Genomic DNA, 27,731 nt, shown 5'->3' with positions numbered 1-27,731 from the left:
TTGCTTGCTTTTTGCTGTTTGCATCATTTGTTTTTTTTTCAAGCATTGGGTGTTTGATGTTTTCTTTAAACAGGCTCCGTAGTATTTCTTTGTTTCATGGCTCCCTGGGGGAGGACAAATCTCAAGGTTGTATTCTGTACAGTATACATACTTCGATAATAAATGTACTTTGATATATTTGCTGCTGACTGAAGGTAATGAGTGTCAGAGAAAGTGAGCAAAAAAAATGATTTTTTACAATTTTGTGGACTAAGCAAAGGTTAAGTTTAACCCTGGAATTCTAACATGGGTTTTAGAGGTAACATTCAGACATGATAAAACATTAACAACAATATACAGCCAAAATGTAGTAATATTATTAGTTATGCAGCTGACCCGTCATAGTCAAGAACAAAGTGTTCCAAAAATATTTCTGTATTTTCAAACCTAATACTAACTTAAAAGTAGCCAACTCATACATTCTGAATTCATGAGCCATGATGCTGGACTCTTCTTCCGCCGGCTCTGTCTCCAAGCTTACTTCTTTGGCAAGGACTCTCCTAACCCCATCAATGACCCCTTCTCCCGTCTTCAACCCTTCTCCTCTTCATGGACACCCTGCTCTGTATCTCTTTATTGCTAATTGCCGATGGGACATCAACCGCTCGACTTCACTACACCCTGTTCCAATTCCAACCTCACTCCTTCCGAACGCTCTGCTCTCTGCTCCCTCCGCACCAATCCCAAACTTACTATAAAACCTGCTGATAAGGGGGGAGCTGTAGTCCGGCGTACTGACCTCTACCTGGCCGAGGCACAGCAACAACTCTCTGACACCTCCTCTTATTTACCCCTTGATCATGACCCCACTAAGGAGCACCAGGCTCCTATACCATCACCAAACTTATCAGCTCTGGGGATCTCCCATCCACTGCCACCAACCTCATAGTTCCCACACCCCGTACTTCCCGTTTCTACCTCCTACCCAAGATCCACAAACCTGCCTGTCCAGGTAGACCCATTGTCTCAGCTTACTCCTGCCTCATCGAACTCATTTCTGCATACCTTGACACTGTCTTATCCCCCCTTGTTCAATCCCTTCCCACCTATGTTCATGACACTTCTCATGCTTTGAATTTTTTCAATGATTTTAAGTTCCCTGGCCCCCACCGCCTTATTTTCACCATGGACATCCAGTCCCTATATACCTCCATCTCCCACCAGGAAGGTCTCAAAGCTCTCCACTTCTTTTTGGATTCCAGACCTAACCAATTCCCCTCTACCACCACTCTCCTCTGTCTAGCGGAATTAGTTCTTACTCTCAATATTTTTTCCTTTGGCTCCTCCCACTTCCTCCAAACCAAAGGTGTAGCCATGGGCACCTGCATGGGTCCCAGTTATGCCTGCCTTTTTGTTAGCTTTGTGGAACAGTCCGTGTTCCAAGCCTATATGGGTATATGTCCCGCACTTTTCCTTCGCTACATTGACGACTGCATTGGCGCTGCCTCCTGCATGCATGCTCAGCTCGTTGACTTCATTAACTTTGCCTCCAACTTTCACACTGCCCTCAAATTTACCTGGTCCATTTCGAACACCTCCCTCCCCTTTCTCGATCTTTCTGTCTCCATCTCTGGAGACAGCTTATCTACTGATATCTACTATATGCCTACAGATTCTCACAGCTACTTGGACTATTCCTCTTCCCACCCTGTCTCTTGCAAAAATGCTAACCCCTTCTCACAATTCCTTCTTCTCCGCCGCATCTGCTCTCAGGATGAGGCTTTTCATTCCAGGACGAAGGAGATGTGTTCCTTTTTTAAATAAAGGGGCTAATTTCTTCCACCATCAACTCTGCTCTCAAACACATCTCTCCCATTTCCCGCACATCCGCCCTCACCCCATCCGCCCACCATCCCCCTCGGGATAAGGTTCCCCTTGTCCTCACCAACCATCCCAACAGCCTCTGGGTCCAATGTATAATTCTACGTAACCTCCGCCACCTCCAACGGGATCCCACCACCAAGCACATCTTTCCCTACCCCCCCTTTCTGCTTTCCACAGGGATCACACCCTACATGACTCCCTTGTCCATTCATCCTCCCCATCCCTTCCCACCGATCTCCCTCCTGGCACTTATCCTTGTAAGTGAAACAAGTGCTACACCTGCCCTGACACTTCCTCCCTCACCACCATTCAGGGCCCCAGACAGTCCTTCCAAGTGAGGCGACACTTGACCTGTGAGTCGGCTGGTGTGGTATACTGTGTCCGGTGCTCCCGGTGTGGCCTTTTATATATTGGTGAGACCCGACGTAGATCGGGAGACCGTTTTGCTGAACACCTACGCTCTGTCCACCAGAGAAAGCAGGATCTCCCAGTGGCCACACATTTTAATTCCACGTCCCATTCCCATTCCTCCATTGTCAAGATGAAGCCACACTCAGGTTGGAGGAACAACACCTTATATACCAGCTGGGTAGCCTCCAACCTGATGGCATGAACATTGACTTCTCTAACTTCTGTTAATGCCCCTCCTTTTTTTCTCTCTTTCTGCCCATCACTCTGCCTGTTCTCCATCTCCCTCTGGTGCTCCCCTCCCCCTTTCTCCCTAGGCCTCCCGTCCCATGATCCTTTCCCTTCTCTAGCTCTGTATCCCTTTTGCCAATTTCTGGCACTCAGCTTCACCCCACCCCCTCCGGTCTTCTCCTATCATTTCACATTTTCCCTTCCCCGTCCGACTTTCAAATCTCTTACTATCTTTTCTTTCAGTTAGTCCTGATGAAGGGTCTCGGCCCAAAACGTCGACAGCGCTTCTCCCTATAGATGCTGCCTGACCTGCTGAGTTCCACCAGCATTTTGTGTGTGTTGCTTGAATTTCCAGCATCTGCAGATTTCCTTGTGTCATACATTCTGAAGTATCCTTACTTATGACATGTGAGGGATAGAGTGTGGACAAAATAATCAAAAGTCGGTGCCTGTATTTAGTTCTACATGGTGTTCTCATTTGATCTGCTGGCATTGTGGATGGGCAATTTACATATTTTTAAAATAATGAGTGTACTGATAGAAATCCAAAATATGGTGCATCTTCTTCTTAGGCAATTACTCTAGATGAAGAGTTACCTCCATCCAGTCTGATTTTGTGTGTTTTGTGGTTATTGATTAGGTCAATCTGGGAACCGGAGATTCTTCCACAGATGAGGCAGAAGGTGCCTGATGGGTTGGGTGGGTGGATAGTCTATGAGGTAGACTAAAACATGGGGTGAAAACTTTCAAAACTATCCTGAATTTTCCTCTCCACTTTGATGTTATTGATATGTATAATCATAATGGGCATAGATATGGTGAACGCACACTGTCTTCTTTGCAAGGAAATCAAAAACTAGATGGTTTAAGGCAAGAGGGGAAAGATTTTAAAGAGTCCTGAGGGGATTCTTCTCACAGAGGGTGGTGCTTATATGGAATATGTAATGATCTCCAGATGAGTGGACACAGGTGCAGAGCAAACTCGGGACTCGATAGTAGAAATTAACAATTAAGATTTATTTGAAGAATAATACAGGGAATAATTGAGGTAAGAGCTTATTTATTTGAGATGAGCACACAGAACTTCAGCTAGGACTCAACGATGAATGCTTGTTCCAGAATTTCCTTAAATAGAACACAGAATCCAGGAAACCCATGCGGGTTGTAATCACTTAAGAACGAGAAGCATAAGGAAACTGTATTCACATAATCAGCATCATAAAAACACAGTAACAGCTTAAACAACTGTAATAACCTCAAGTAAGTGAAATTAGTAGGTGCATTGAGACGGCACTATCTGGCACCCCTTGCTGGTCCAAAGGGTTCATGACAGTATGAGCTGTTAGAGGTGGTTGAGGCTGGTAACATTTGAAAGGCACTTGGACAGGTACATGAATAGGAAAGATTTAGAGGGATATGGGATAAACACAGAGAAATGGCCTAACTTAGATGGACATTTTGGTTTAAAAGGACTTGTTTGGCCAAAGGGCTTCTTACTGTGCTCTATTACTCTATGATCACAGGAATCTGTAAGGATGTTCCCTTTCTTCAAGGAGACTCGCAGCATGTACTCTGTCCACTTAGTAATATCCTTCCGTTAAAGAGCTCAAAATAAAGTGCTAAGGGCATTGGTTTAGTTCACACAACAGCATGAACACATTCACAATCTCATTATCATGCAGAATGAAGATAGAAAAAACAGTAAAAGTATACAGCTTCAAAGCCATAAACTTCACCATGCACCACTGACATCCTAAATTATAAGTCTTTGTTGATGAAGGAACTATTTTAAACACACAAAATAACAACAGATCAACAAACACAATATGTTAGAAGGACTCAGCAGGTCAGGCAGTGTCTATGGAGAGGAATGACAGTCGACGCTTCCAGCCAAGGCCCTTCATCAGGACTGGAAAAGGAGGAAAGGATAACAAATGTTATATATTGCCAGGAAAATTATGGGTAAATTCTGTCCATGTCATAGCATCTGGCATGCAACCACTTACATTGGCAATAAGGGTTCCTGTATTTATAAAAATATTCAGTATTTTCCCTGAGAGCTCATTACAGTTCCTTCAAGCTTAGAAAAGATCAGCCAATTTCCAAATCAGTGCTGCACTATTCAAGTTACAGATCTTTGACCTAACATGCTAGTAAAATTATTAAATACCTGTGAGTTTTACAATTGGAAACTACTACATTGTATGTAGGATAAACAAAGATTTGACTGACAGGTGAGCAGCAAGCATGAGTAAGGCTGAAGAGTGCAATTCAAACGGCCCCAAGAAGGAAGATGGCCGATTTCAAATCATAACATTATCTGTGTACAAGGCACCTTTTGTTACATTCAGACTGCCATCCAGTCAACATATAAAGTATGGTGTTCAGCAATGGAAGCATGCTCAAAATTTCCATTGCACATGTTACCACTTATCTATCCACTACATAGATTCTCACTTTCTAGAGAGCCTTCAATCACAAATTTGGTAAACAACTTGAATATTTGCATCTTAATGTTCACAAGTATTTTTTAAAAATATTTAAGAACTGTTAAAATTACTTGGAAGCTTAATCAAAAGCTTAAAAGATATTAATGTTACTAAAAGCGACTAAATTAAAATTACAGTAATTTTATTGTGTTGCTCAGATCCCCAGCATCTGCAGGTTTTCTCACATTTAAAATTACAATATACTCTCATTCTCATGCAAGTAGTAAAAATTTGTAGGAATATTAATCAATTTTGTAATTATTTTTCAAAAATGTAAATTTGAATTTGATGAGCCAGGTTCCAATACAAGTTTGTTCACATGCTGCCTTCTCTCAGCCTTCAGCACATCTGCCTGCCCATAGTCCCTCATATATATTTACAAGTAGTGGTTGGTTCCAATTGTGTTTCATGAATTTGTCCCATCTATCTACTGCATTGGATAAGAAACTCCCAGCAAAAGGTATTGTTCTAAAGTTGAAACAGAAAATGGACCTATGTAAAAGACAAAGCCTTAGAATTCCCTCTGAGCTCAGATAATAACACTGCTTAATGAATAGAAGAAAGTTTTACAAGTACAGTCATTTACTTCGGGTAATTCTCATGTATACAGCTGGAACTCCATATTCCCCAGGGTGCTGGATCACTGAGAGTGAACTGTAATTTGATTAAATCAAAAATTCTGCATTAACTGTAACTCCCATCCTCCTAGCCATTCCTCTCAATTGGATTGAGTGGAGTCTGTGATACTGTACCAGGTGAAACAGACAAGACTCAACAGATATATCAAAGGTTTCATTTAGTATCAGTGAAACATATACAATATACATCCTGAAATTCTTTTTCTTCACAACCATCCACAAAAATAGAGTGCACCAAAGAGTGAATGACAGTTAAATGTTAGAACCCCAAAGACACCCCGCAGCTCCCTCCTCCCACGCATAAGCAGCAGCAAAGCAACTATTTCTCAAAATGCAAAAATTAGTCCTCTCTTGCTCCATATAGGTCCAATTCTGATGCACAGTTTGAATGGATGGAAGTAATCAGCTCTGATGCACAGTTTGAATGAATGGAAGTAATTCTGTGGAGAGTCCAGATCTTTGATTTTACACACTGGATTACCTGAAATAAACAGCTAGGCCTGTTCAGTTGAGAAATATTCTTCACAAATTGTATTTGAGTAGCCTTTGCTCACCTACTCTACTGCACAGCATCACAGGTCACTGCAAAGTATCATTAGTGAATAAGAGGAATTCTACAATCATTCTCACATCAATTTCAAATTAGTGTCAACAGATTCTTGTTCTATTAGCATTTTGATGATATTGTCTCATTATTCTTTATCCCATCATTCATTTCTTTATTTGGTTTGTGATGATTTGCCTCTCAGATTCCTTGGTTGTGGACATCCTGTACCTATGAGTGAGCATTTGGGAACATGATGAGATGGGTAAAATGACCTTACCAGACACTGTGGGGCTGTAGCTGATTCTGAACAGACCATTTCTGTATGCCTTCTCTCTTCATGTGTGTCCTCCCCGAGCTGTAACAATCAGTAGTTAGTTTTAATTGAGCAGAGCTACAAGGGATAAGCAGCTTTACTTGCTTAATCACTGAGTCTACCCTTCACTGCTCACTCTCCCATCTAGACTCTTTTTGTGATCCTCTCCCAACCTCTTTTTATTCATTTTCAACTTATAGTTTGGGTTACAAACAGTTTTCAGAAATGGAATCCTGTCGAAACCTGGGGTCTGTCTGTACCATTCTTTTATCTATGCTAAAAGAATAAATTTAAGTCCTATGTTGGAAACTTGAATACAAAATCTAGCCTTAAAACTATAGGGCAATACAAACAGTGTCATTTTTCAAATGAGGTGTCAGCCAGTCCCCCCTGTGGCTGGATACATATTCATAAAATAATTCCCATGGCACCTTTATAATGAAGAATGGGGCTATTTTCCAGTGCAATTTTTTTACCTGGTAAAGTGTATAATTTGGACTATTAGGTTGCTGTTTGTGGAACCTGGCTTTGGGCGAATTGACAGCTACGTTCATGACATTATGAAATGCTTCATGTTCTTGGGACTGTTCCATTATTTATAGCAAACACAGATCCACAAATTACTTTTACTAATTAATTACCATTCAAACAAATCTTACATTGAAAAAAGGTCATGAAGATGTCTGTTTAGGAAATGTCATATTGAATCGTCATGATTTTTTTTGAGCAGCAATTAGGTTTCAGACAGAAAAGACTAAAACAAAGATACACGATATACAACCTAAGAGGCATAACCTGCCAGGGAGAATTTCTAATCTGTCTAGCCAAAGAGTTTTGGAAAAGATAACAAGATTGATATCTTTCCATTTACCTGCCTGGAGTTTAACACACTAGTTCAGCTACTTTAAAAGCAACTATTCCTTCATGAAGTTTGACAACCTCATATAAATGCGTACCATATTTTATAATTAACGAAACCTGCCAGCAGCTAGCATGCAATTGCTGTATCATTAGGTGAATTCAAACCACTAAGTGATGCATTTTTTTACCTCACATTAATTACTCAAAATCAACAGCATAGACTAATGGTTATAAACATATATTGACAAGTAGAGATATTGTCTCAGCAAAGAATGAAACACTGTGTTTTGAATTAGTGCATACCTTATCACAGCCATTTCTGCAGTGGCATGGGTAGAGGTTAGAAAAATGATTGATTGTGGGATACTCACCAAGACAGGAAAGATTATGTGAATGCTGTTTCTTTATCAGTGCCTTTGGTTTCAAACTCTGATACCCACTCATGGGAAAGGCTTCTGGAGTAAATCCGAAGGACAAATCAGGAGTTGGAGTCCCTAAGGCAGTCGGACATTGTCTTCAACCTCGTTCTGGCAACTCCTGTGACAACACTAGTGCCAAGCTGTATTGGCCTTTGCCCTTCCCTTGGACAACATTGGTGGCGTGGAGAGGGGAGACATGCTGCATGGGCAACTGCCAGTCTTCCATACAACCTTGCCCAGGCCTGCACCCTGGAGAGGACACTCCAGTGTCACCTCGCTGCTCTACCAACACAGACTGATGCAAGACTTTCCAGGTGCAGATCCATGATCTCGTGAGACTAATGGATGCCACCAGTCTGGCTGAAGCCAATACACGTCACTAACGTGAAGAGAGTTAGAGAAAAATTCCCCCTGTCTCCTTCTCATATATCCAAACATGCACAATTATATTAGATCCATAGGCAGTTTGAGCACATCCTTTCTGATGCCTTGTTCTGGTCATGATGGCAATACTATGCATGGTTAAGAAGTTACACAGGGAAGAAAGAGAAGAGCTGTGACAATATGAGGATGGTTCTCTCACATCTCCATAGTAAAGACTGCAGTATCCAGGAAGAAGTCCTGTTGAAATTCCCATTCTGTTCTAATGACTTGAATCTTCAGTTTCTGAAGTGAAGGATAAACAGCTCATTTACTCAGCAAGAAATTCCCAGTCTCTTCTAATGAACAAGAATCTTCATGTTCCTACAGTAAATATCCTTAAACAGCTCGTCTGCCCAGCAAGAAATTCCCAGTCTGTTCTAATGAACAAGGATCTTCATCAGTTTCTAAAGTAAATACCCTTAAACAGCTCATTGCCCCAGCAATCTCAGTAGTGTTTGGTTGTGATAAACTCAGTGGGGTTATCACTTTGCCATGTTGGAAACGTACATGTGTTCCAATGACTGTAACAATGATGATGCCGGGAGCTTACAACTGAGGCAAGACCATCCAAATGGTAAGGTAAAGGGAAAGTGCTGTAGAATAATCCAAAGAATTAGTGGCAAAAGGCTATGGTGCCATCAGTTGTAGAAGTGAAAGAAGACTGCAACTGGGAATAGCCTCAGTCATGACAGTCTTCTATGCCTTTGAACCTGGCCACCAGTCCCCACATACAAACACTCACTGGCATTTCTATCTTAAACATCCTACAGAATTCTGTTAAATTTATAAAGTCTTGTGGTAATGGAGAATTGGTAACAAGGGCACACTTGTGATCCTTGGAGAAGACCAACCAAAAATCTTCAAGCAATAGTTGTGCTGATATCTTCCTCTACTGCAGTGAAACATGAACCATCTACTAATGTCACATTAAAATCCTTGAGGGCTTCTAGCAATGGTGTTTGCTTTGAATCTTAAGGATCAAATGGAGCAGAGATTGGACCATTTCAAAGGTCCTCCATCAACACTGAAGCTTTGCTCTGGAGGAATAAGCTCCAACAGAAAAGTTACCAACTCAAGATTCCTCCCCAAGTTCACTTCTCACACCTCACAGATGGCAAACAGTCAAACGATAGGCATAAGAAAAAAAACCATGCAAGACATGCTGAATGTCTCTCTGAACCAGTGATTGGGATGAACAAGTTGCCCACTGCTTGGTCTAGCATCACTGGTCCAACAAGGTGCATACCATTTTGAAGTCCAACAACTCAAAGTTGAGGTGGGACAGTGGTAACAGGAAAAAGATGAGGTTTGGAGGAGTAATAAATTTTAAATTGTTCTAAAAGCTAAAGTCAAATTTAAATTGTATAAGTTTTAAAGTTCTAAAGCAACACACACAAACTGCTGGAGGAACTCAGTAGGTCAGGCAGCATCTATGGAGGGGAATAAACAGTTGATGTTTCAGGCCGAGACCCTTCATCATCTTTGAGTATAGACTTATTCAGCTACGGAGTCAGCAAAAATGATAAGCCTCTTAAGTATTTGTCAAACACATAATATTACATTTCTTAATTCCTTGCATTTTAATTAATGAAAAATGTACTGATTTGTTTTTTGCAATCTACAAGAATTATGCTATTAGTAGATGTGGTGTCTTCATATACCAGATGAAGTGACAGTTTATAATCATATTTGGTAAGCATAAAAAGTATTTCAAGTGAGTGGCCTTCAGATATGATTTGGATTGTTAATCTTATCCTCACCACAAAAATATTATTTGCTGAGACGAAATTGTAACTTCCATAGTGTTTCTGTGATTCAGTTTGTGTATACAGTATTCACAAATGATGAGAATTACAAGTGGTACATCATGGTCTCTGGGGGTTTTGCTATTGCTCAGTGGATGGTGGGAGAGCTGATGCTTTTTGTTGGAACAAGAGGGGGAAAAGGGAAGGGGGAAGAGTTGCTGTGGTGAACTATGTGCCTGTCGGGACACGCCCCCTGCTGACTGCTCCTGTGGCTCCTCCCACAGGCCCCTGTATAAAGGAGATCTGAGGCCTGACGCTCGGCCTCAGTCTCCAGGACATTGTATGATAGACACTCACTCCTGGTTCCTTCTTCCAGTCAATAAAAGCCGATATCTCGCCTTACGTCTCAGTGTGAGTTATTGATGGTGCATCAGTTGCTACTTTGTTGCTGCATGGGAGGAGGGAGCAGGGGCTTTAGGGGTTCTAATGATCTTTTATGTCATTCATTCTTCGGGGTATTTTTTCTGTTTTGTATACAGTATTCACAAATGATGACAATTACAAGTGTATGAGGATTGACAGTGGATTGCCTAGCAATTTAGAGCAGCATAGTAGTGTCGCAATTAGCATAATTCTTTTCCAGTGCCAGCAACTTGGGTTCAGTGTGCTGCTGTCTGTAAGCAGTTTGTAAATTCTCCCCATGACCATATGGGTTCCTTCCAGTGCTCTGGTTTCCTCTCACATTCCAAAAATGGACAGGTTAGTAGGTTAATTGGTCACATAGGTGTAATTGGCTAGTATGGGCTCGTTGGGCTGGCATGGCCTGATATTCTGCTGTATCTCAAAATATATTAATTAAATGGGAAGTTTAAACTGAGGATCTCTAACACTCCTAAACATCTTAAAATTCAGAGGAAGTCTACTAGTATTTTATAAACTAATCAACGGATAGTCAAATTCGAACAACCAAATGTACAAATTTAAAGTAATTGGCAAAAGGACAGTGGGTTTTTGCTCTTCGAAACTCACCTAGCGGCCTGCATTTTGGGATCTGTAGGAGCAGCTTGGAAGATGTGTGCCCTCGGGGAACAGCCCTCTGGATGACCTGATTCCTTGCTGACGTCGCTGAGCAAGGCAGCATGAGAGATGGAAGCATCAAGACAGTGGACGCAGCTGTCAGAGGGCTCTGCACTTGAGCGATCGCTCTCCCTCGCTCAATGGTGAGAGTGCTGATTCTCGAATCTGGGGATCTCGAAGCAAGCAATGCTGCAGACTGGAACATTGCAACAGCAGGCTGTTTGGCCTTCCCCTCCCTTCCACAGGAACAATATCTCTCCCTTGTTAGTGAGTGAAAGAAAGGGTCTGTTGAGATGTCGGTGTTGGGATGGACAGTGGTTTTTGATGGACTCTACATCATGGTCTCTGGGGGCTTTGCTATTGCTCGGTGGATGGTGGGAGAGCTGATGCTTTTTGCTGGAACAAGAGGGGGAAAGGGAAGGGGGAGAGTTGCTGCAGGGAGGAGGGAGCAGGGGCTTTGGGGGTTTATAATGATTTTTCATGTCATTCATTCTTCAGGGTATCTTTTCTCTGTTTTGTGGACGTCTGCGAAGAGTGCGGAGTTTAAGTTGTATATGGCATTAAATTGAACCATTGAAAAGAAGCAGAGCAGACAACAGGATATCATTTTGTACCATATATTTTTGAGATTTAATATGAACTGCCAGGATGATAGAATCTGAATTCAGTAGTAAGTTTAAAACTGAATTGGATAAGTATTGAGACACTTTCCAAAGCTAAAAGTTGTAATGGTTCTTGGACAAGACAATGGGTAGCACGAGTAATGATTCTGTAATAGATTAAGAATTTATCAAATAAAAAAACTTCTGTACTTAATAACAGGCAACAACTGATAAGCATCTCATAGCTTTAGATCTCTGAAGCCTCTTGGACATCAGTGATGTCATTTTATCCCATTTTCTGTCTTCTAAATAGAATACATGCCTGTGTGACAAGTACAGTTCCAATCTCTGTTCTTTTGGTCTGTTGAATGCTGCATTCAAACCTGTCTCTACCCTACTTTTCCTACAGATCTTTAATTTCGTGAACATTATTCACATCTCCTTGTCTCTGCCAACTTAATGATCTTGATCTGGTTCATCAATGTTCTCAATTGGTTTTTAAATAATAGTCAACTGAATACAGTAAAGGTGAGTGCACATAGAGGTCAGTGTAAATAAGAGGCACTTGCCTCTCAGTTCTGCAGAATTTCCATGACTAATTACAAATCTAAAATTCCTTATTGCAGTTAACAGAAGCATTGATGCACTTAAATTTACAAATTAGCTATGCAATTCTTTAACCCTTAACATAATTATCCATGCTTCCCATCATGTCTTGCAATTAGAGTTTCAGAATCATTCAGAAATAAAAGTTTAAGAGCAATTTATTTGTTTCTATAATGGTATAGGATTAATTAGATGGGGCTTATAACAAGTTAGCTTAGATACAATAAAGAGAATGCCTTCTCTCCATGTTATATCCTTTGACAATTCCATGTTGAAATCCGAGAACAAGAAAAGGTAATAAGTTCTCCATATTGTCAGAGGAACTTAGCACAGATGAGACATATGCAGGAGCTCAAAATCTTAATGAATGGAAAAATAGTGGCAAAGCCCTCAAGGACAAATCTCTAATGGTAGAGCAAGGACAAAAATAGAAATTAAATGTTCACACGCACAGCCCACTTTACATCTCTAGTGTAGTATTATGTTTTGGAGAAAATATTGCAGCTTTGCCTTTACAAATTCCCATTATTACTTTTCATTTAGAAACTTGGTTTCTGACTCCAGGCATATTTGTTGCTTTGGAGTACCAATGGCTTCAGATATTGATTCAAGACATCTAAAAGTGATGTTTACAGAAAAAGCAATGAATTTACACAGTGTTAGAAATAAAAACAGAAATTGGCCATTTAGATTTTCATGCCTGCTTCATGGTTAATCCTTTATCTCAGGGCCACTTTCCCATATTAAATGTTGATGTTTTTACTTAAATTGTGAGGTTAGAATGAGAAAGTAAAGATTCCAAACTTACATCGAATACTTATATAAGAAAAAGCTGAGAGGCCAAATGCAAGCAAGTGAGCTAAGCTCAAATAGACATCCTGTTTGGCATGGATGAGTTAGCCTGAAGAGCTGCTTTGGTGTTGTACAACTCTTAGACTCTAAAATGAACAGTTTTTAATTTGAAAGAAAGCCTCAACATTTATACTCAGGGCAGCATGAGTAATCACTCTATATTTCTTCCCACACAAGTTGAGCAATGGGAATAACTCAAAGATAATGTGGTGAGCACAGAATCTTCTCATTAACTAAAAAGTGTTTGGAGAATTCGTAAGATTTTTTGATGGCAAATTTGTTGAAGTTTGGTTCCTCTGAAAGACCACTTTAATCACTGTCGCTATTCCTGCCAATTATTTTATTTCAGATTTAGTTTAAAAACGTTTCCTTTTGATTGATCTCCTCAACCTAGAATGCATCATCTCCCTGCTCTGAAGTTGTGAGGTTAATTCTCCACAGATTAAACATGAGAATAGGCATATAATATCCCAAATAGGAAAGGTCATGAAAACAAAATGGTCTACAGAGGTTGGAATGTGAAACAGAAGTCAGAATGTTGGAAGAACTCAGTGGGTCAGACAGCATCTGTGGAGACAAAAGGTGTAAGGCAACATTTTGGTTTGAGATCCTACATCAGGACTGAAGAAAATGGAAAGATTGCCTGGTACTCACTGGAGTGAAGGGGAAAGGGGTACAAAGTTTAGACTCCTGCAGAGGTTCCCCACTTAGCGTCATAGAGATGGAGGTTAATGAAAGGGTAGTACATCTGGAGTGTGGCATGGGGTCAGAGGAGGGGTGGTAATTAGAGTAGATGAAAAAGAAGTGGAGAGAGGCGAGGGAGAATGGTGAGGACTGTGGAGGGGTGAGTTGTGAGCAATGTTTGGTCAGACAGTTGGAGGGGGGAGAGAGAGAAGGCCCCCATTTTGTGCAAGGGTGTGGAGCTGTGCAGACCCTTGACAGGGATATCTCCTGATCTGATTCCACCAATCATCTACTAGTTGTCATCTACTACCACCCACCCACCACCATATCATATTGCTATATATTGGAAATCTTTCCATTTCCCTCTCACTCCTGATGCTGGGTCTTGACCCAAAACATCACCTTACATCTTTTACTTCTACACCTGACTTATTGAATTCTTCACAGTTTTGTTTATTGTACGAATACAGTGGATTCCAGTTAATTGGGACACATTAGTACCAGTATGTTTTGGCCCAATTAAGCAGCAGCCCTAATTATCCAAACTTTCATGGAAAATAGTTAAAAAGGTATAAAAAAAAGACAAACTACCATTTAACTGAGTAACAAATTATGCATTGAAACACTACCAATATTACTACAGTACTATAAAACTGTATTAATTTGTAACGGTTACTGACAGAGAAGCATCAAGTGTATGTTTGCATAGTACTCAATTGGTAAACTCCATTCTTACCTCCTTAATGCATCATTTAATGCTGTTCCCAATAACCAACAATTTCTTCGTATCAGTTCCTGACATACTTGAAAAACTTAATTCAGTTATGCTATCTATTGCTTTCTTTGAACCTGATAGTGTAGTGTGTTTGTAGCAAAGGGAACTATCTGCCACAACACTATAAAAAAGGCCTGTTTCATTGGCATTGTAGATACTTCTTCTTAGCCAACTCCTTTGGCTTGTTTTGTTTTAAATTTTGGTCAATTGACATGCACACCTCATCCAGTTACAATAGAAAACTATTCCTTGAAGGCCACTTCATCATTTCTGGATCCTTACTTTCACACTTAACTGTTTTGGGATGTTTCCTGTCTCACGTAATATCCATTCTTCTTGCAGTTTATCTTGCTGTTGCATCAAGTATGCAATTGTAGATTTCGACATTCCAGTTATCTCTGCCAGCTGACGATGATGAGTGGTGTTAGGCTTTTAATTTAGTTCAGTAGGGTCATCATTTTCAGCTAATGCCAAATCTTTTTGTGGCAAGGATCTATTTTTTAAAGTCAAAATAAAAAAAACAAAATTATCCAAAATCACTGCTTTTTGCATCAGTGTCCATTGGCCCAAATGGATAAAATAACACAACTAACGTAACTGTTCGCTCCAAGCACTATGTAGTGTCTATCAAGCCATAAGTGCACATGACTGGCCATTTCCTGCCCCAATTAAGTACCACAGTGTCCCAAATAAAAGAAGGAATTCCCACCTATTTTGTCAATTTGTTTTTGCTCTTTAAAAGTTGTCCCAATTAAGCTGACCTGATTAACTAATAGCCCAATTAACCAGAATCCACCATAGTTATCTGCCTGATTTTTAATCACAAGCACAATTGTTTTGTAAATTTTTCATATTGTTCTATAGAATGATTTGCTACATTAAACTTTCTAACACTGTGTATACCAAACCTCACTTCAGATCTGCAATATATAGCTTATTTTATAATGCAGTAACAGGGAATATTGTAATATAAAGTTGCAGTCTGAGTTGATAATGGACCACTGGAAAATGATGCTGGTGAGGTAGTAATGGGGGACAAAGAAATGTCAGATGAACTTGATGGGTACTTTGCCTCAATCTTCACTGTGGAAGACATGAGCAGGGTGCCTGAGGTCCTTGAGTGTCAGGGAGCAGGAGTGTTTGCCATTGCTATTACAAAGAAAAAGTGCTAGGCAACTCAATGGTCTTAAGATGGATAAGTCACCTGGGCCAGATGGACCACATCCCAGAGTCCTATGAAAGACTGCTGAAGAGATAATGGATGCATTGCTAATGACATTTCAAGAATTACTTGATTCTGGCATGTTCCTAGAGAAATGGAAGATTGCAAATGTCACTCCATTCTTTAAGAAGGGAGGAAGGCAAAAGAAAGGGAATTATAAGCCAGTTAGCCTAACCTCAGTGGTTGGGAAAGTGTTGGAGTTTATTATTAAGAATGAGATTTTGGGGTACTTGGAGACTAATGATAAAATAAGTCAAAGTCAGCATGATTTCTGTAAAGAGATATCTTGTCTGACAAAACTGTTAAGAGTTCTTCGAGGAAGTAACAAGCAGGATGGACAAAGGAAAGCCAGTGGACGTCATTTACTTGGATTTTCAGAAGGGATTTGATAAGGTGCCACACATGAGGCTGCTTAACAAGCTAAAATCCTTTCTTTATCAATCTTTTTATTCATTAAATAAAAAAGTACAAATATTATAAACGAGGAGAATTATCACAAATATCTTTATCAATAACAGTTCAAATAAAAGGAAAAATAAACATTATCAAGATCAATGTATTAATCTAATAGTATATAATAAAGAGAAAGGTAATTGATTCTCCTCTTATCCATAAAAAGAAAAAAAAGATAAAGAAACTTTTATAATTGACATAAACAGAAAAAAAACAAAACACAAAAAAAAAACAGAAAAACAACTGGGCAGCTCAAACTGAGAGTGAAAGCCAAAAAAACAAAGAGAAACTTTCTGATCAAATCCAAAACTTCAAAAAGGTAACTGGAAGGGCCATAAGTCAGAGCATATGAAAATATTGAATAAAAGGTCGCCAAGTTTCCTCAAATTTAGAGGATATATCAAATGTCCGACTTCTTATTTTCTCTAACTTAAACAGGACATAATGGAGGTAAGCCAATGAATAACAGTAAGTGGATTAGAATCCTTCCATTTAAGCAAAATGGCTCTCCTAGGCAATAAAGTTGTAAAAGCTATCATCCCTTGAGCAGAAACAGGAATATCTCCTGCTTCCAAAGGGATGATCCCAAAAATTGCTGTAAGTAAATTCAGTTGTAGATCCAAATTTAGAACCTTTGACAAAGTTTTGAAGACTTCATTCCAAAAATTATCTAACTTGATATAAGACCAGGACATATGTGTTAAAGTAGCCACCTCAATATTACATCTATTACAAATACGATTAATATTAGAAAAAATATGGGCTAATTTGTCAAGGAGTGCTGGGCACAAATAGAAGAGGTATTTACTAAATTAAAAATTTTATCCCATTGATTATCTGAAAATGACTTTCGAAACTCCAGTTCCCACACAGCTTTAATTTTATCATTAGATAACATATGCAAGTTCAATAACCATTTATAAATTATAGCTATCAGTCCTTTTTGAAATGGTTTGACCTGGAAAAGAGTATCAGCTAAAATCTTATGGTGTTACAGGAAAGGTACTGGCATGGAAAGAGAAATGGCTGAGATGCAGGAGGCAGCAAGTGGGAATAAAGGGGGATGGCTGCCAGTGAATAGTGGTGTTCCTCAGGGGTCAGTATTGGGACCACTATTTTTCACATTGTTTGTCAATGGTTTTGTTGTCATTGTTTGTCCTGGTACGGTGGATGAACCAGGAAATACGTCTTTGCTGAAGGCTACATCTGTGGCATTCAAGTCTGGCGATCCAGGCCTGTACCAGAAAACCAGGTATGATTTGCAGAGGGCTATTTCAAGGGCAAAGAGACAATTTTGAACGAGGTTGGAGGTGACATCAGATGCACAACAACTCTGGCAGGGCTTGCAAGACATTACTCCTTACAAAGCAAAACCCAGTAGCATGAATTGCAGTGATGCTTCACTATCAGATGAACTCAATGCCTTCTATGACAGCTTTGAAAGGGAGAATACAACTGCAACTGTGAAGATCCCTGCTGCATCTGATGACCCTGTGATCTCTGTCTCAGAAGTTAATGTTAGGCTGTCTTTAAAGAGAGTGAACCCTCGCAAGGCGGAAGGTCCCGATGGAGTACCTGGTAAGACTCTGAAAACCTGTGCCAACCAACTGGTGGGAGTATTCAGGGCCATTTTCAACCTCTCACTGCTACAAGCGGAAGTTCCCACTTGCTTCAAAAGGGCAACAATCATATCAGTGCCCAAGAAGAATAACATGAGCTGCCTTAATGACTATCTCCTGGTAACACTCATATCTACAGAGAGGTTGGTCATGACTAGACAGAACTCTTGCCTCAGCAATGACCTGGACCCATTGCAATTTGCCTAATCGGTCAATGGCAGATGCAATCTCAATGGCTCTCTACGCGGCTTTAGACCACCTGGACAACACAAACACCTATTTCAGGATGCCGGTCATCAACTATAGCTCAGCATTTAATACCATCCTTCCCACAATCCTGATTGAGAAGTTGCAGAACTTGGGCCTCTGTACCTCCCTCTGCAATTGGATCCTTGACTTCCTAACCAGAAGACCACAATCTGTGTGGATTGGTGATAAAATATCCTCCTCGCTGATGATCAACACTTGGCGCACCTCAGGGGTGTGTGCTTAGCCCACTGCTCTACTCTGTATATACTCATGACTATGTGGCTAGGCATGGCTCAAATACCATCTATAAATTTGCTGACGATACAACCATTGTTGGTAGAATCTCAGGTGGTGACGAGGGAGCATATATAAAGAAGGCAAGACAGTGGTTTTATTAGTTTGAAAAGATTTGGTACATCAACAAATATACTCAAAAGCTTCTATAGATGTACTGTGGAGAGCATTCTGACAGGTTGCATCACTGTTTGGTATGGGGGACTACTGCACAGGACCAAAAGAATCTGCAGAGGGTCGTAAATTTAGTCAGCTCCTGCTTGGGTACTAGCCTACAAAGTACCCAGGACATCTTCAATGAGCAGTGTCACAGAAAGGCAGCATCAATTATTAAGGACTTTCAGCACCTAAGGCATGCCCTTTTCTCACTGTTACCATCAGTTAGGAGGTATAGAAGCCTGAAGCTACACACAACAGCTTCTTCCCCTCTGCCATCCAATTATTAAATGGACATTGAACCCTTGGACACTACCTCACTTTTTTAAATGTATAGTATTTCTGTTTTTTTGCATGAAATTTGATCTATTCAATATACGTATACGGTATAAAGTCTTTAAGATTTATTTATTTATTTCTTCTATATTACGTATTGTGGTGAACTGCTGATGCTACATTAACAAATTTCACGTCACTTATTGGTGATAATAAACCTGATTCTGATTTGGATAATGAAATTGATGGCTTTGTGGCAAAGTTTGCGAATGATGTGAAGATAGGTGGAGGAGTACGTAGTGCTGAGGAAGCAATGGAGAGCCTTCTAACTGGTTGCATCACCAACTGCTATGGTAGGGCCACATTATAGGATCGGAAAAACTTACAAACTCAGTAAGCTCCATATGGGCACTAGCTTTCCCAGCATCAAGGACATCTTGAAAAGCGGATGCTTCCAAAAGGTCACTTCCATCATTAAGGAAATCCATCACCAAGGATATGCCCTCTTGTCATTGCAACCATCAAGGAAGAGGTACAGGAGCCTGAAGACACACACTCAGCATTTTAGCAATAGCTTCTTTTCCTCTGCCATCAGATTTCTGAATGGACAATGAACTCATGTACACTACCTCATCTTTTTTTCTTTTTTTGCTATTTTTTGTTATAATGCTCCCTAAGAAAGAGTATGATATAAACCCCGGTTTCAGTAGTTTGGTGTTTCAGCCTCAAATTGGCCTTGTAATCTAAATGAAAGAAATTACAAAGGCAAGTTGGCTGTGGTAAATTGAAAAACTGCGTTATAGGATATGACAGTGAGCAGCACACATAAAATGCTGGAGGAACTCAGCAGGCCAGGCAGCATTTATGGAAAAAAGCAGAGCTGACTTTTCGGGCTGAAACTCTTTGGCAGGACAGGAGAAAAAAGGCTGAGGAGAAAATCAGAAAGGTGGGGGGGGGGGGGGGCTACTCCTCAGCATTCTTTCTCCAGTCCTGTTGAAGGGTTTTGACTCAAAGCGCCGACTGTACTTTTTCCCATAGATGCTGCCTGGCCTCCAGCATTTTGTGTGTGTTGTTCGGATTTCCAGCATCTGCAGATTTTCTCATTTGTGACAGTGGACAGCAGTGGCTGGCTTTTAAAGAAACAAGATTTCCCACAGTAAGTTACATTCTTTTACAAAACAAAGCATAACAGGAAATGTAGTCCAACCATGTATTACAGGAGATATTCAATAATATATCAAATCAAATGGAGAATCAGAAAGTTGCCTGAAAAATGCAATGAGCCTGAGCACTGCAAGTGTTTTAGGATTCAAGTAGATGGTTATAATGGTTTGTATGGACAAGGTAGGTCAGAAGAGGCTCTTGCTATCTGCGTGTTTCTATGATTCAAAAGATGATGAGGTTGATAAGGGGAGATTATCTTAGAAGAATATATGCCTAATGAAACATCCTGGTTTCCTTGGCTTTGTAAATCTAGGGAAGACATGCTCAAACCCCGCCAAACTTGTGAAATTGAAGTGGCTCGTCCCACTCCAAACTTCGGTTTGTGTGGATGCTGCATAATTTGCTACCCTGTTACAAATTAGTGCCACGAATAACAGACAGTATACAACACTGCATACGATTAAAGTAATTATATTTATGAATCTTAACTAAGGATTAGTAAAGAATAATAAAAAGGGCCCATTCTAATTAAACAGTCAAATATACACAAGTCGGAGCTCATCTTGAACTTCTCTGTCACTCATGTGCTGGGCCCTCGGTCTGCGTGAATGCCCACACCACCTTCTGAACATCGCTTGCATCCATCTTGAACAAATGGGTCTCCCACTGGATCTTATGCTACAACTGGTTTTCCCCAGCATCTTCTCCCTTCATCTCCCACTGAACCAAAAACTCAAGAACAACCTTCACTGAGAAAACCTTCTGGTAATTGGATGACACACATTCCACATCATCCGTATCTTCAACAATAACCCAAACAGACTGAAAGCAGAACAGACTACTCTTACAAAGTGACTAAATGAAATACCTACAGCATAACACTAAAGATGTGAACCAGGACATTACACTAAGTGCAAGACTTGCTTTAGACCCATGATAATGAAGGACTAGCAAAAACAAACGCAAGTCCCTTGGTGATAGAAATAGAATAATTTATAGTGGGGTATAAAAGTGGTGGTGTAATAATTAATTAAATAATTTATGTTTGTTTTTATGGAACAAATGAATCTCCCATTGGAGAACCAAGGGGGAAATTAGGAAAACATTACTAACATATATTAAAAGATATTAATGAGCCTGGAAGTTGATGGAATACATTCAGAGTTGAAAGTGACCACCAACACAGTAAATACTCCAGTTATTAAATTCCAACTGTACAGATTCTGGAATGGTGCTTGCTAATTGGAGGGTAGAGGATGGGATGATGTTTACCCCTGGTGAGGAGTCTAGAATGGTCTCAAAATTTATGCTAAATGCCATGTCAGATTGAAATGAGGGAAGATTTCTTTATTTAGGTGATGCAACTTTGTAATTCACTTGGATTAGTTATTAGCAATAGGTTCATTAATTGTCCCATGTATTGTGATCAGAGAAAATGTTAAGTTTTGCATGCAGATCATTCAAAAAACCAGTTGAAGAGAAAGTGCAATGCAGGTAAAAGATATTAGAACGGCGATATAGAAGATGTCCGGTGGCGCATGTTTTCAAGCTTTTATATCTTCTGCCTGAAGAAGGCGTGAGAAAACAAAGTGATCTGTTTGTGAGTGATCTTTGATTATGTTGCCTGCTGTCCTGAGGCAGTGGGAGTGTACAGTCAATAACTTTTTTGTGTGTGATCGACTGAGCTGTGTCAACTCTGCAATTTCTTCAGATTCAATTTCTGTTCCAGATGCCATACCAAGAATGTTTTCTATAAAAATTTGTGGTCACGAAGCTCAGCCATTGATGTTTGGATAGCTGCGATGAAATAATGCAGAAAATCGACAAACACCCCTACCTCATGTTTTCCCTGTCACCAGAAGCATGACATACACCCGACCAGAAACTTATGATCTACTCCCATCAGCCTCGGCTTTGGGAAAAAGACTCATGTTTTTTTCTTTAACACTGTATAGTTAACCATCAGCAATATTAATCAGCGGGTTTTCACCAAAGATCGCGATTACAAGCTGGCCGGTCTGACTCGCTTTTACGGACAGCGCACTTCCCTTCCTCTCTGGGACTAGGCCTCGGTTGCTAGGCGGCGAGGGTAACCCGGATGTGCGTGTGACGGGCCCCGCCCCAGTGGAGTGGTGTGTGCGGATGGACGGAGACGGCGCCCACCTGCATCTGAGCAGCGTTGGGGGCCGGAGAGATGTTTGAGAACTTCAAGGAGCGACTGTTGAGCGCGCAGCAGGATCTGAGCAGCGGGTAGGCGGGGGCAGCAGCTGGCGGGAGGACCGGGCCCACGCTGAGGCTCAAGCTGGGCTAGGTTAGCTCAGGGCCATGGGCTCCCTCTTCCGTTCCTCCGGTAGGATCAACACAGGCTCCCCAATAATACATGCAGCGCTGCCGCTATGTTTGATTAAAATAAAACACACGGGTGACAGCTTCTGTGTCAGTTCTGACATCTAACCCACCCTCCTTCCACAAGTTCCCTGATAGGTAAAAGTAGCAAATTCGTTAGGAGATTTTTTATTTTATGCTGGTAAAAATCTTAAATATTTATAATTTGTCTCGAATCTACATTTAATTAGACCCTTTTTATTTTGCAAATCTTGAAAGTAAATCCGCATGATGGTCATGTGAGAACAGCTAACGACGCAGGCAAACCTTTTTCCTGGTAACATGATGAATGGCATCAAAAATTGGAGTAAAACTTGGCTTTAAGTTTTGCACAAATTACTCTTCAGTTGGCTGCTGAAATAAGTGAGCTCTCACTTTGCATTGGATTGGAAGCCAAATAAAAGGGTTGCAATGACATTGGTGACTTGTATGGTATGTCACAGGTGACCCACTCTTGTTTATTTTACACAGAGCATTTAGTAACAATGAATTAGCGTTTTACCTCATTCTGGGTAAATCAAGGCCATGCATTGAGGGCGGAAAAAACTTTGAACTGGCAATTCTTTTTGAAAACCCACATTATCCAGCAGGTCAAGGAAGATGGTATCTAAGTTTTTTAGTTAATCCCTTATGCAGATTTTAATGCCAATGGAATACTTTATGTATTTATATATAATAATAAAGTAGGAATTTAAATCGTAGTTGTATAACTTTAGAGAATCAACAGATGCAAATAGAAGATTGCAAACTCAGAGAACACACTGCTTAGTGCATCTGTAAAATTAATTTTTTTTATTTGTGATTTCAGTTTAAAGACGCTAAGTGACAGATCTAAAGAAGTAAAAATTAAGCCAAGGTAATCCGTTTATTACAAATACATATGATTAGCTTGTGTGAGGTTTTTTTTGGCAATACCACTAATATTTGACAGATGGTGTAAATTGTCTTTATTCTGCTTGAGGGAATGTCCGTGCTTTCTTTGGTTGAAGTCATTTTGCAGTTCAGATATGTTTATTTTTAATTTATAGAAAAATTCACAGTACAAAGTAAATGTTATTATCAAAGTACCATATACAACCCTGAGATTATCTTTTTTCTTCTGGCATACTCTGTAAATCTACAGAATAGTACTGCACAAGATTAATGAAAAATTAACCAGAGTGCAGAAGACATCAAACTGTGCAAATGCAAATATAAATAAACAGCAATAAATAACGAGAACATGACATAATAAGACTGGAGTCTTTAAAGTGCGATCATTGGTTTTAAGAACATCTCAATGGATGGCCAAGTTTGTGTCATCATCCCCTTTTGTTCAAGAGCCTGATGGTTGAGCAGTAGTAACAATTCTTAAACCTGGTGATGTGAGTCCTGAGGCTCTTGTACCTTCTACCTGTTGGTAGCAGCGAGAAGAGATCATGGACTGGCTGTTGTGGATCTCTGATGATGGACACTGCTTTGCTATGACAGCATTTCATGTAGATGTGCTCAATGGTTGGGAGGGCTTTACCCATGTTGTATTGTGATGAATCCACAACCTTTAGTAGGATTTTCTGTTCAAAGGCATTAGTGTTCCCATACCAGGCCATGATGCAGCCAGTCAAATTTATTACACATTGTTGTATTCAATGGAATGTTTACCACATAAAACTGACATTGCACAGTTTGCAAAGCAAAAGGTGCAATGATTTTTAAATGTGCTATGATATATTCTGCTATCTGCCATGCATTTGAGATAGCAGTCTCTGAGCCCTGCAGAAAAATGACTGACTCTACCGAGAGAAGATCATGTTTTTGTTTTTGGGTAATTGAAGGATGGCAGTTATTTTACTTATTCAACGTGTGTAGACAAATAGAAGGATTTTGTTGTGCAGTATCTAGAAAAATGTGGATTGGTAATATAAATTGGGTAGTACGTTATCCAGGTTTTACTATACACTTTGCCTTAACATCTCTGATTTGCTTTTACAGAAGTACAGATGATTTGCAGAAGTTTTCTGCAGGAGCTGAGTTATTAAACAGGTAAGGGAATTTATACTTTTTCCTTAGGCATTACAGTAGCAGAGGTATATTCAAATTTAAACATGCAAATTTCTTTAGGGAAAACTCTGCTTCTCTTGGTGAAATTTGGAAGGGCCTTGCATTAATATTATAGCATACAGAAAAAAATAGATAACTATTGATGCACCATCAATAACTCACACTGAGACGTAAGGCGAGATATCGGCTTTTATTGACTGGAAGAAGGAACCAGGAGTGAGTGTCTATCATACAATGTCCTGGAGACTGAGGCCGAGCGTCAGGCCTCAGATCGCCTTTATACAGGGGCCTGTGGGAGGAGCCACAGGAGCAGTCAGCAGGGGGCGTGTCCAGACAGGCACATAGTTCACCACATTCACCCCCCCTTTGTTTGAAAGAGTCCTCATGTGGCGAAGTTTCTTACAAGTCAAGTCTATCAGGTGGTCGAATCTGTCGCTGCGATCTACGTAGCACCGGCTGTGATCGCATAGATGCCGGCAACATTGGTGATTGCACAGGGGACGGAGGTTGCGCTTGTTCTTGCCGACTAGGCGCCGGTGATCCCTCATGCATGTGCGATGCGCCTGGTATAAATGCGTACGAAACGCCCGGTATACAAGTGTCGTGAGGAATCTGTGTAGGGCCTGGTGAGCACGGTGTCACCTCTGGTGCAGGGATCATAGTTACCGGAGAGCCTTCAGGGTAGTGGTCTGCTGCACCTGCGGGTGCCAGGTCGCGGATGGAGACCGTGTCCTCCCGCCCATCAGGTAAGACCACGTAAGCATACTGGGGGTTCACATGTAGAAGGTGAACCCTCTCTACCAGCGGGGAGTATTTATTGCTCCTCACATGTTTCCGGAGCAGCACTGGCCCCGGGGACGTCAGCCAAACTGGTAGGGTGGTCCCAGTGACAGACTTCCTGGGAAAAGAGAATAGGCGTTCGTGAGGGGTGGCATTGGTGGACGTACATAACAGAGAGCAGATAGAGTGCAGTGCCTCAGGGAGGACCTCCTGCCATCGAGAGACCGGCAACCCTTTTGACTTAAGGGCTAAAAGTGTGGCCTTCCACACTGTGGCATTCTCCCGCTCCACCTGGCCATTACCCCGGGGATTATAACTCGTGGTCCGACTGGTAGCAATGCCCCTAGCTAGCAAGTACTGGCGCAGCTCCTCACTCATAAAGGAGGACCCTCTATCACTGTGGATATAGCAGGGATACCCGAACAGAGTGAAGAGCTGGCGCAGGGCTTTTATGACGGACGTGGCAGTGGTGTCGGGGCAGGGGATGGCAAAGGGGAACCGTGAGTACTCGTCGATAACACTGAGAAAATAGACATTGCGGTCAGTGGAGGGAAGGGGGCCCTTAAAGTCAACACTCAGTCGTTCAAAAGGGCGGGTGGCCTTGACAAGTTGTGCCGTGTCAGGACGGTAGAAGTGCGGTTTGCACTCAGCGCAAATTTGGCAGTCCCTGGTCATCGTCCTGATGTCCTCCAGGGAGTATGGCAGGTTCCGAGCTTTCACAAAATGGTAAAATCGGGTGACCCCCGGATGGCAAAGTTGTGCATGAAGGGTGTACAGCTGGTCGAGCTGTGTGCTAGCACATGTTCCCCGGGATAGGGCATCAGGGGGCTCATTGAGTCAGCCAGGCCGGTACAGGATATCATAGGTGTAGGTGGAGAGTTCTATCCTCCACCGCAAAATCTTATCATTTTTGATTTTGCCCCGCTGTTGGTTGCTGAACAGGAACGCAACCGAGCGCTGGTCGGTCAGCAAGGTGAACCTTTTGCCAGCAAGATAGTGCCTCCAGTGCCTAACAGCCTCCACTATGGCCTGGGCTTCTTTCTCCACCGCGGAGTGCCGACTTTCGGAGCCTTGGAGGGTGCGAGAAAAGAATGCTACTGGTCTGCCTTCCTAATTGAGGGTAGCAGCCAGAGCAAAATCAGAGGCATCACACTCCACTTGGAAGGGAGCGGTCTCGTCCACCGCATGCATCGTGGCTTTGGCAATGTCCGCTTTAATGCAGCTGAAGGCCGTGCGGGCCTCAGCAGAGAGGGGAAACGAGGTAGATTTGACCAGGGGGCGTGCCTTGTCTGAGTAATGAGGGACCCATTGGGCGTAATAGGAAAAAAAAACCCAGGCACCGTCTGAGGGCCTTGAGATTGGTGGGAAGAGGGAGTTCTAACAGGGGGCGCATACGTTCGGGATCAGGGCCAATAACCCCGTTTTCCACGACATACCCAAGTATAGCAAGGCGGCTGGTTCCAAACACACACTTGTCCCTGTTATAAGTAAGGTTCAGAGCTGCGGCCACTTGGAGAAATCGTTGGAGGTTGGCGTCGTGATCTGGCCTGTCGTGACCACAGATGGTGATGTTATCCAGATAGGGAAATGTGGCCTGCAGTTGGTACTGGTCCACCATCCGGTCCATTTCCCTCTGGAAGACAGAGACACCATTCGTGACACCGAAAGGGACGCGCAGGAAGTGATAGAGCCTGCCGCCCGCCTCGAAGGCAGTGTAGGGGCGGTCCTCTGGGCAGATGGGGAGCTGGTGATAAGCGGATTTCAGATCTATTGTCGAGTACACCTTGTACTGAGCAATCTGGTTGACCATATCCGCGATGCGGGGTAGGGGGTACGCGTCAATCTGCGTAAACCTATTGATGGTTTGACTATAGTCCACCACCATCCTATTTTTCTGCCCAGTCCAAACAACAACCACCTGGGCCCTCCAAGGGCTTGAGCTTGGCTCAATGATCCCCTCCCTGAGCAGCCGTTGCACCTCCGACTGAATGAAGGCCCTGTCCCCCGCGCTGTACCTCCTGCTTTTGGTTGCCACAGGTTTACAGTCAGGGGTCAGGTTGGCGAACAGCGGTGGGGGAGGGACCTTGAGAGTGGAGAGGCTGCAAGTGGTGTCGGTAGCGCAGCTGTCGGCCTGATTCTGGATGGGATGTGTGTGCCCGTGTGTGTGTGTGGTCAGTAGCGGGGTATGTGAAGAAGTCCCACAAAACTGAGGATTCCAGACAGCGGTGGGAGGGGCCCGTCGTATGCCATAGTCACACTTTCGAGATGGCTCTGGAAGTCCAGCCCCAATAGCACAGGTGCGCACAGATTAGGCATGACCAGCAGCTCAAAGTTCCGATATTCTGTGCCTTGCACCACCAAAGTCGCTACACAACCCGCCCGGATGTCTGTGGACTGCGAGCCAGAAGCCAAATGGAACCTCCGACTTACCGGCCGCGTTGCGAGTCCGCAGCGTTGCACTGTGTCCGGGTGAATAAAACTCTCAGTGCTGCCCGTGTCAAACAGGCATCTAGTCCTGTGCCCCTCCACCCGGATGTCCATCATGGACCTTGCAAGCTGG

The 27,731-nt window shown here is 41.8% G+C and overlaps 1 protein-coding gene and 1 long non-coding RNA gene across 4 annotated transcripts in view; one reads left to right on the top strand and one right to left on the bottom strand.

Moving 5' to 3' along the window:
- Window positions 1-3,541: 3,541 nt before the first annotated feature.
- On the bottom strand, window positions 3,542-22,032 carry LOC132378546 (uncharacterized). 2 transcript variants are annotated; one of them, XR_009507098.1, is made up of 4 exons: window positions 21,804-22,032; window positions 14,829-15,026; window positions 6,454-6,531; window positions 3,542-4,411 (listed from the first exon to the last, which is right to left on the bottom strand). It is a non-coding gene; the product is annotated as an uncharacterized LOC132378546 (long non-coding RNA). The 2 variants fall into 2 exon arrangements; XR_009507097.1 differs by lacking the exon at window positions 14,829-15,026 and having other exon boundaries at window positions 21,804-22,020.
- Window positions 22,033-22,057: 25 nt separating this feature from the next.
- Window positions 22,058-27,731, top strand: part of LOC132378545 (dysbindin-like) — a 237,410-nt gene continuing 231,736 nt past the window's right edge. For both annotated transcript variants that reach the window (XM_059945533.1, XM_059945532.1), the window contains exons 1-3: window positions 22,058-22,216; window positions 23,160-23,207; window positions 24,323-24,373. In XM_059945533.1, the coding sequence (XP_059801516.1) occupies window positions 22,161-22,216; window positions 23,160-23,207; window positions 24,323-24,373 (155 nt within the window). In that variant the 5' untranslated portion in view covers window positions 22,058-22,160. The remainder of the gene's footprint in view (window positions 22,217-23,159; window positions 23,208-24,322; window positions 24,374-27,731) is intronic.

This window comes from Hypanus sabinus, chromosome 20 (genome assembly GCF_030144855.1).
Source record: "Hypanus sabinus isolate sHypSab1 chromosome 20, sHypSab1.hap1, whole genome shotgun sequence".
NCBI classification, from domain to species: Eukaryota; Metazoa; Chordata; class Chondrichthyes; order Myliobatiformes; family Dasyatidae; genus Hypanus; species Hypanus sabinus.
Note: the sequence above shows the minus strand (reverse complement) of the source record. Positions and strands in the feature narration are given on the sequence as shown.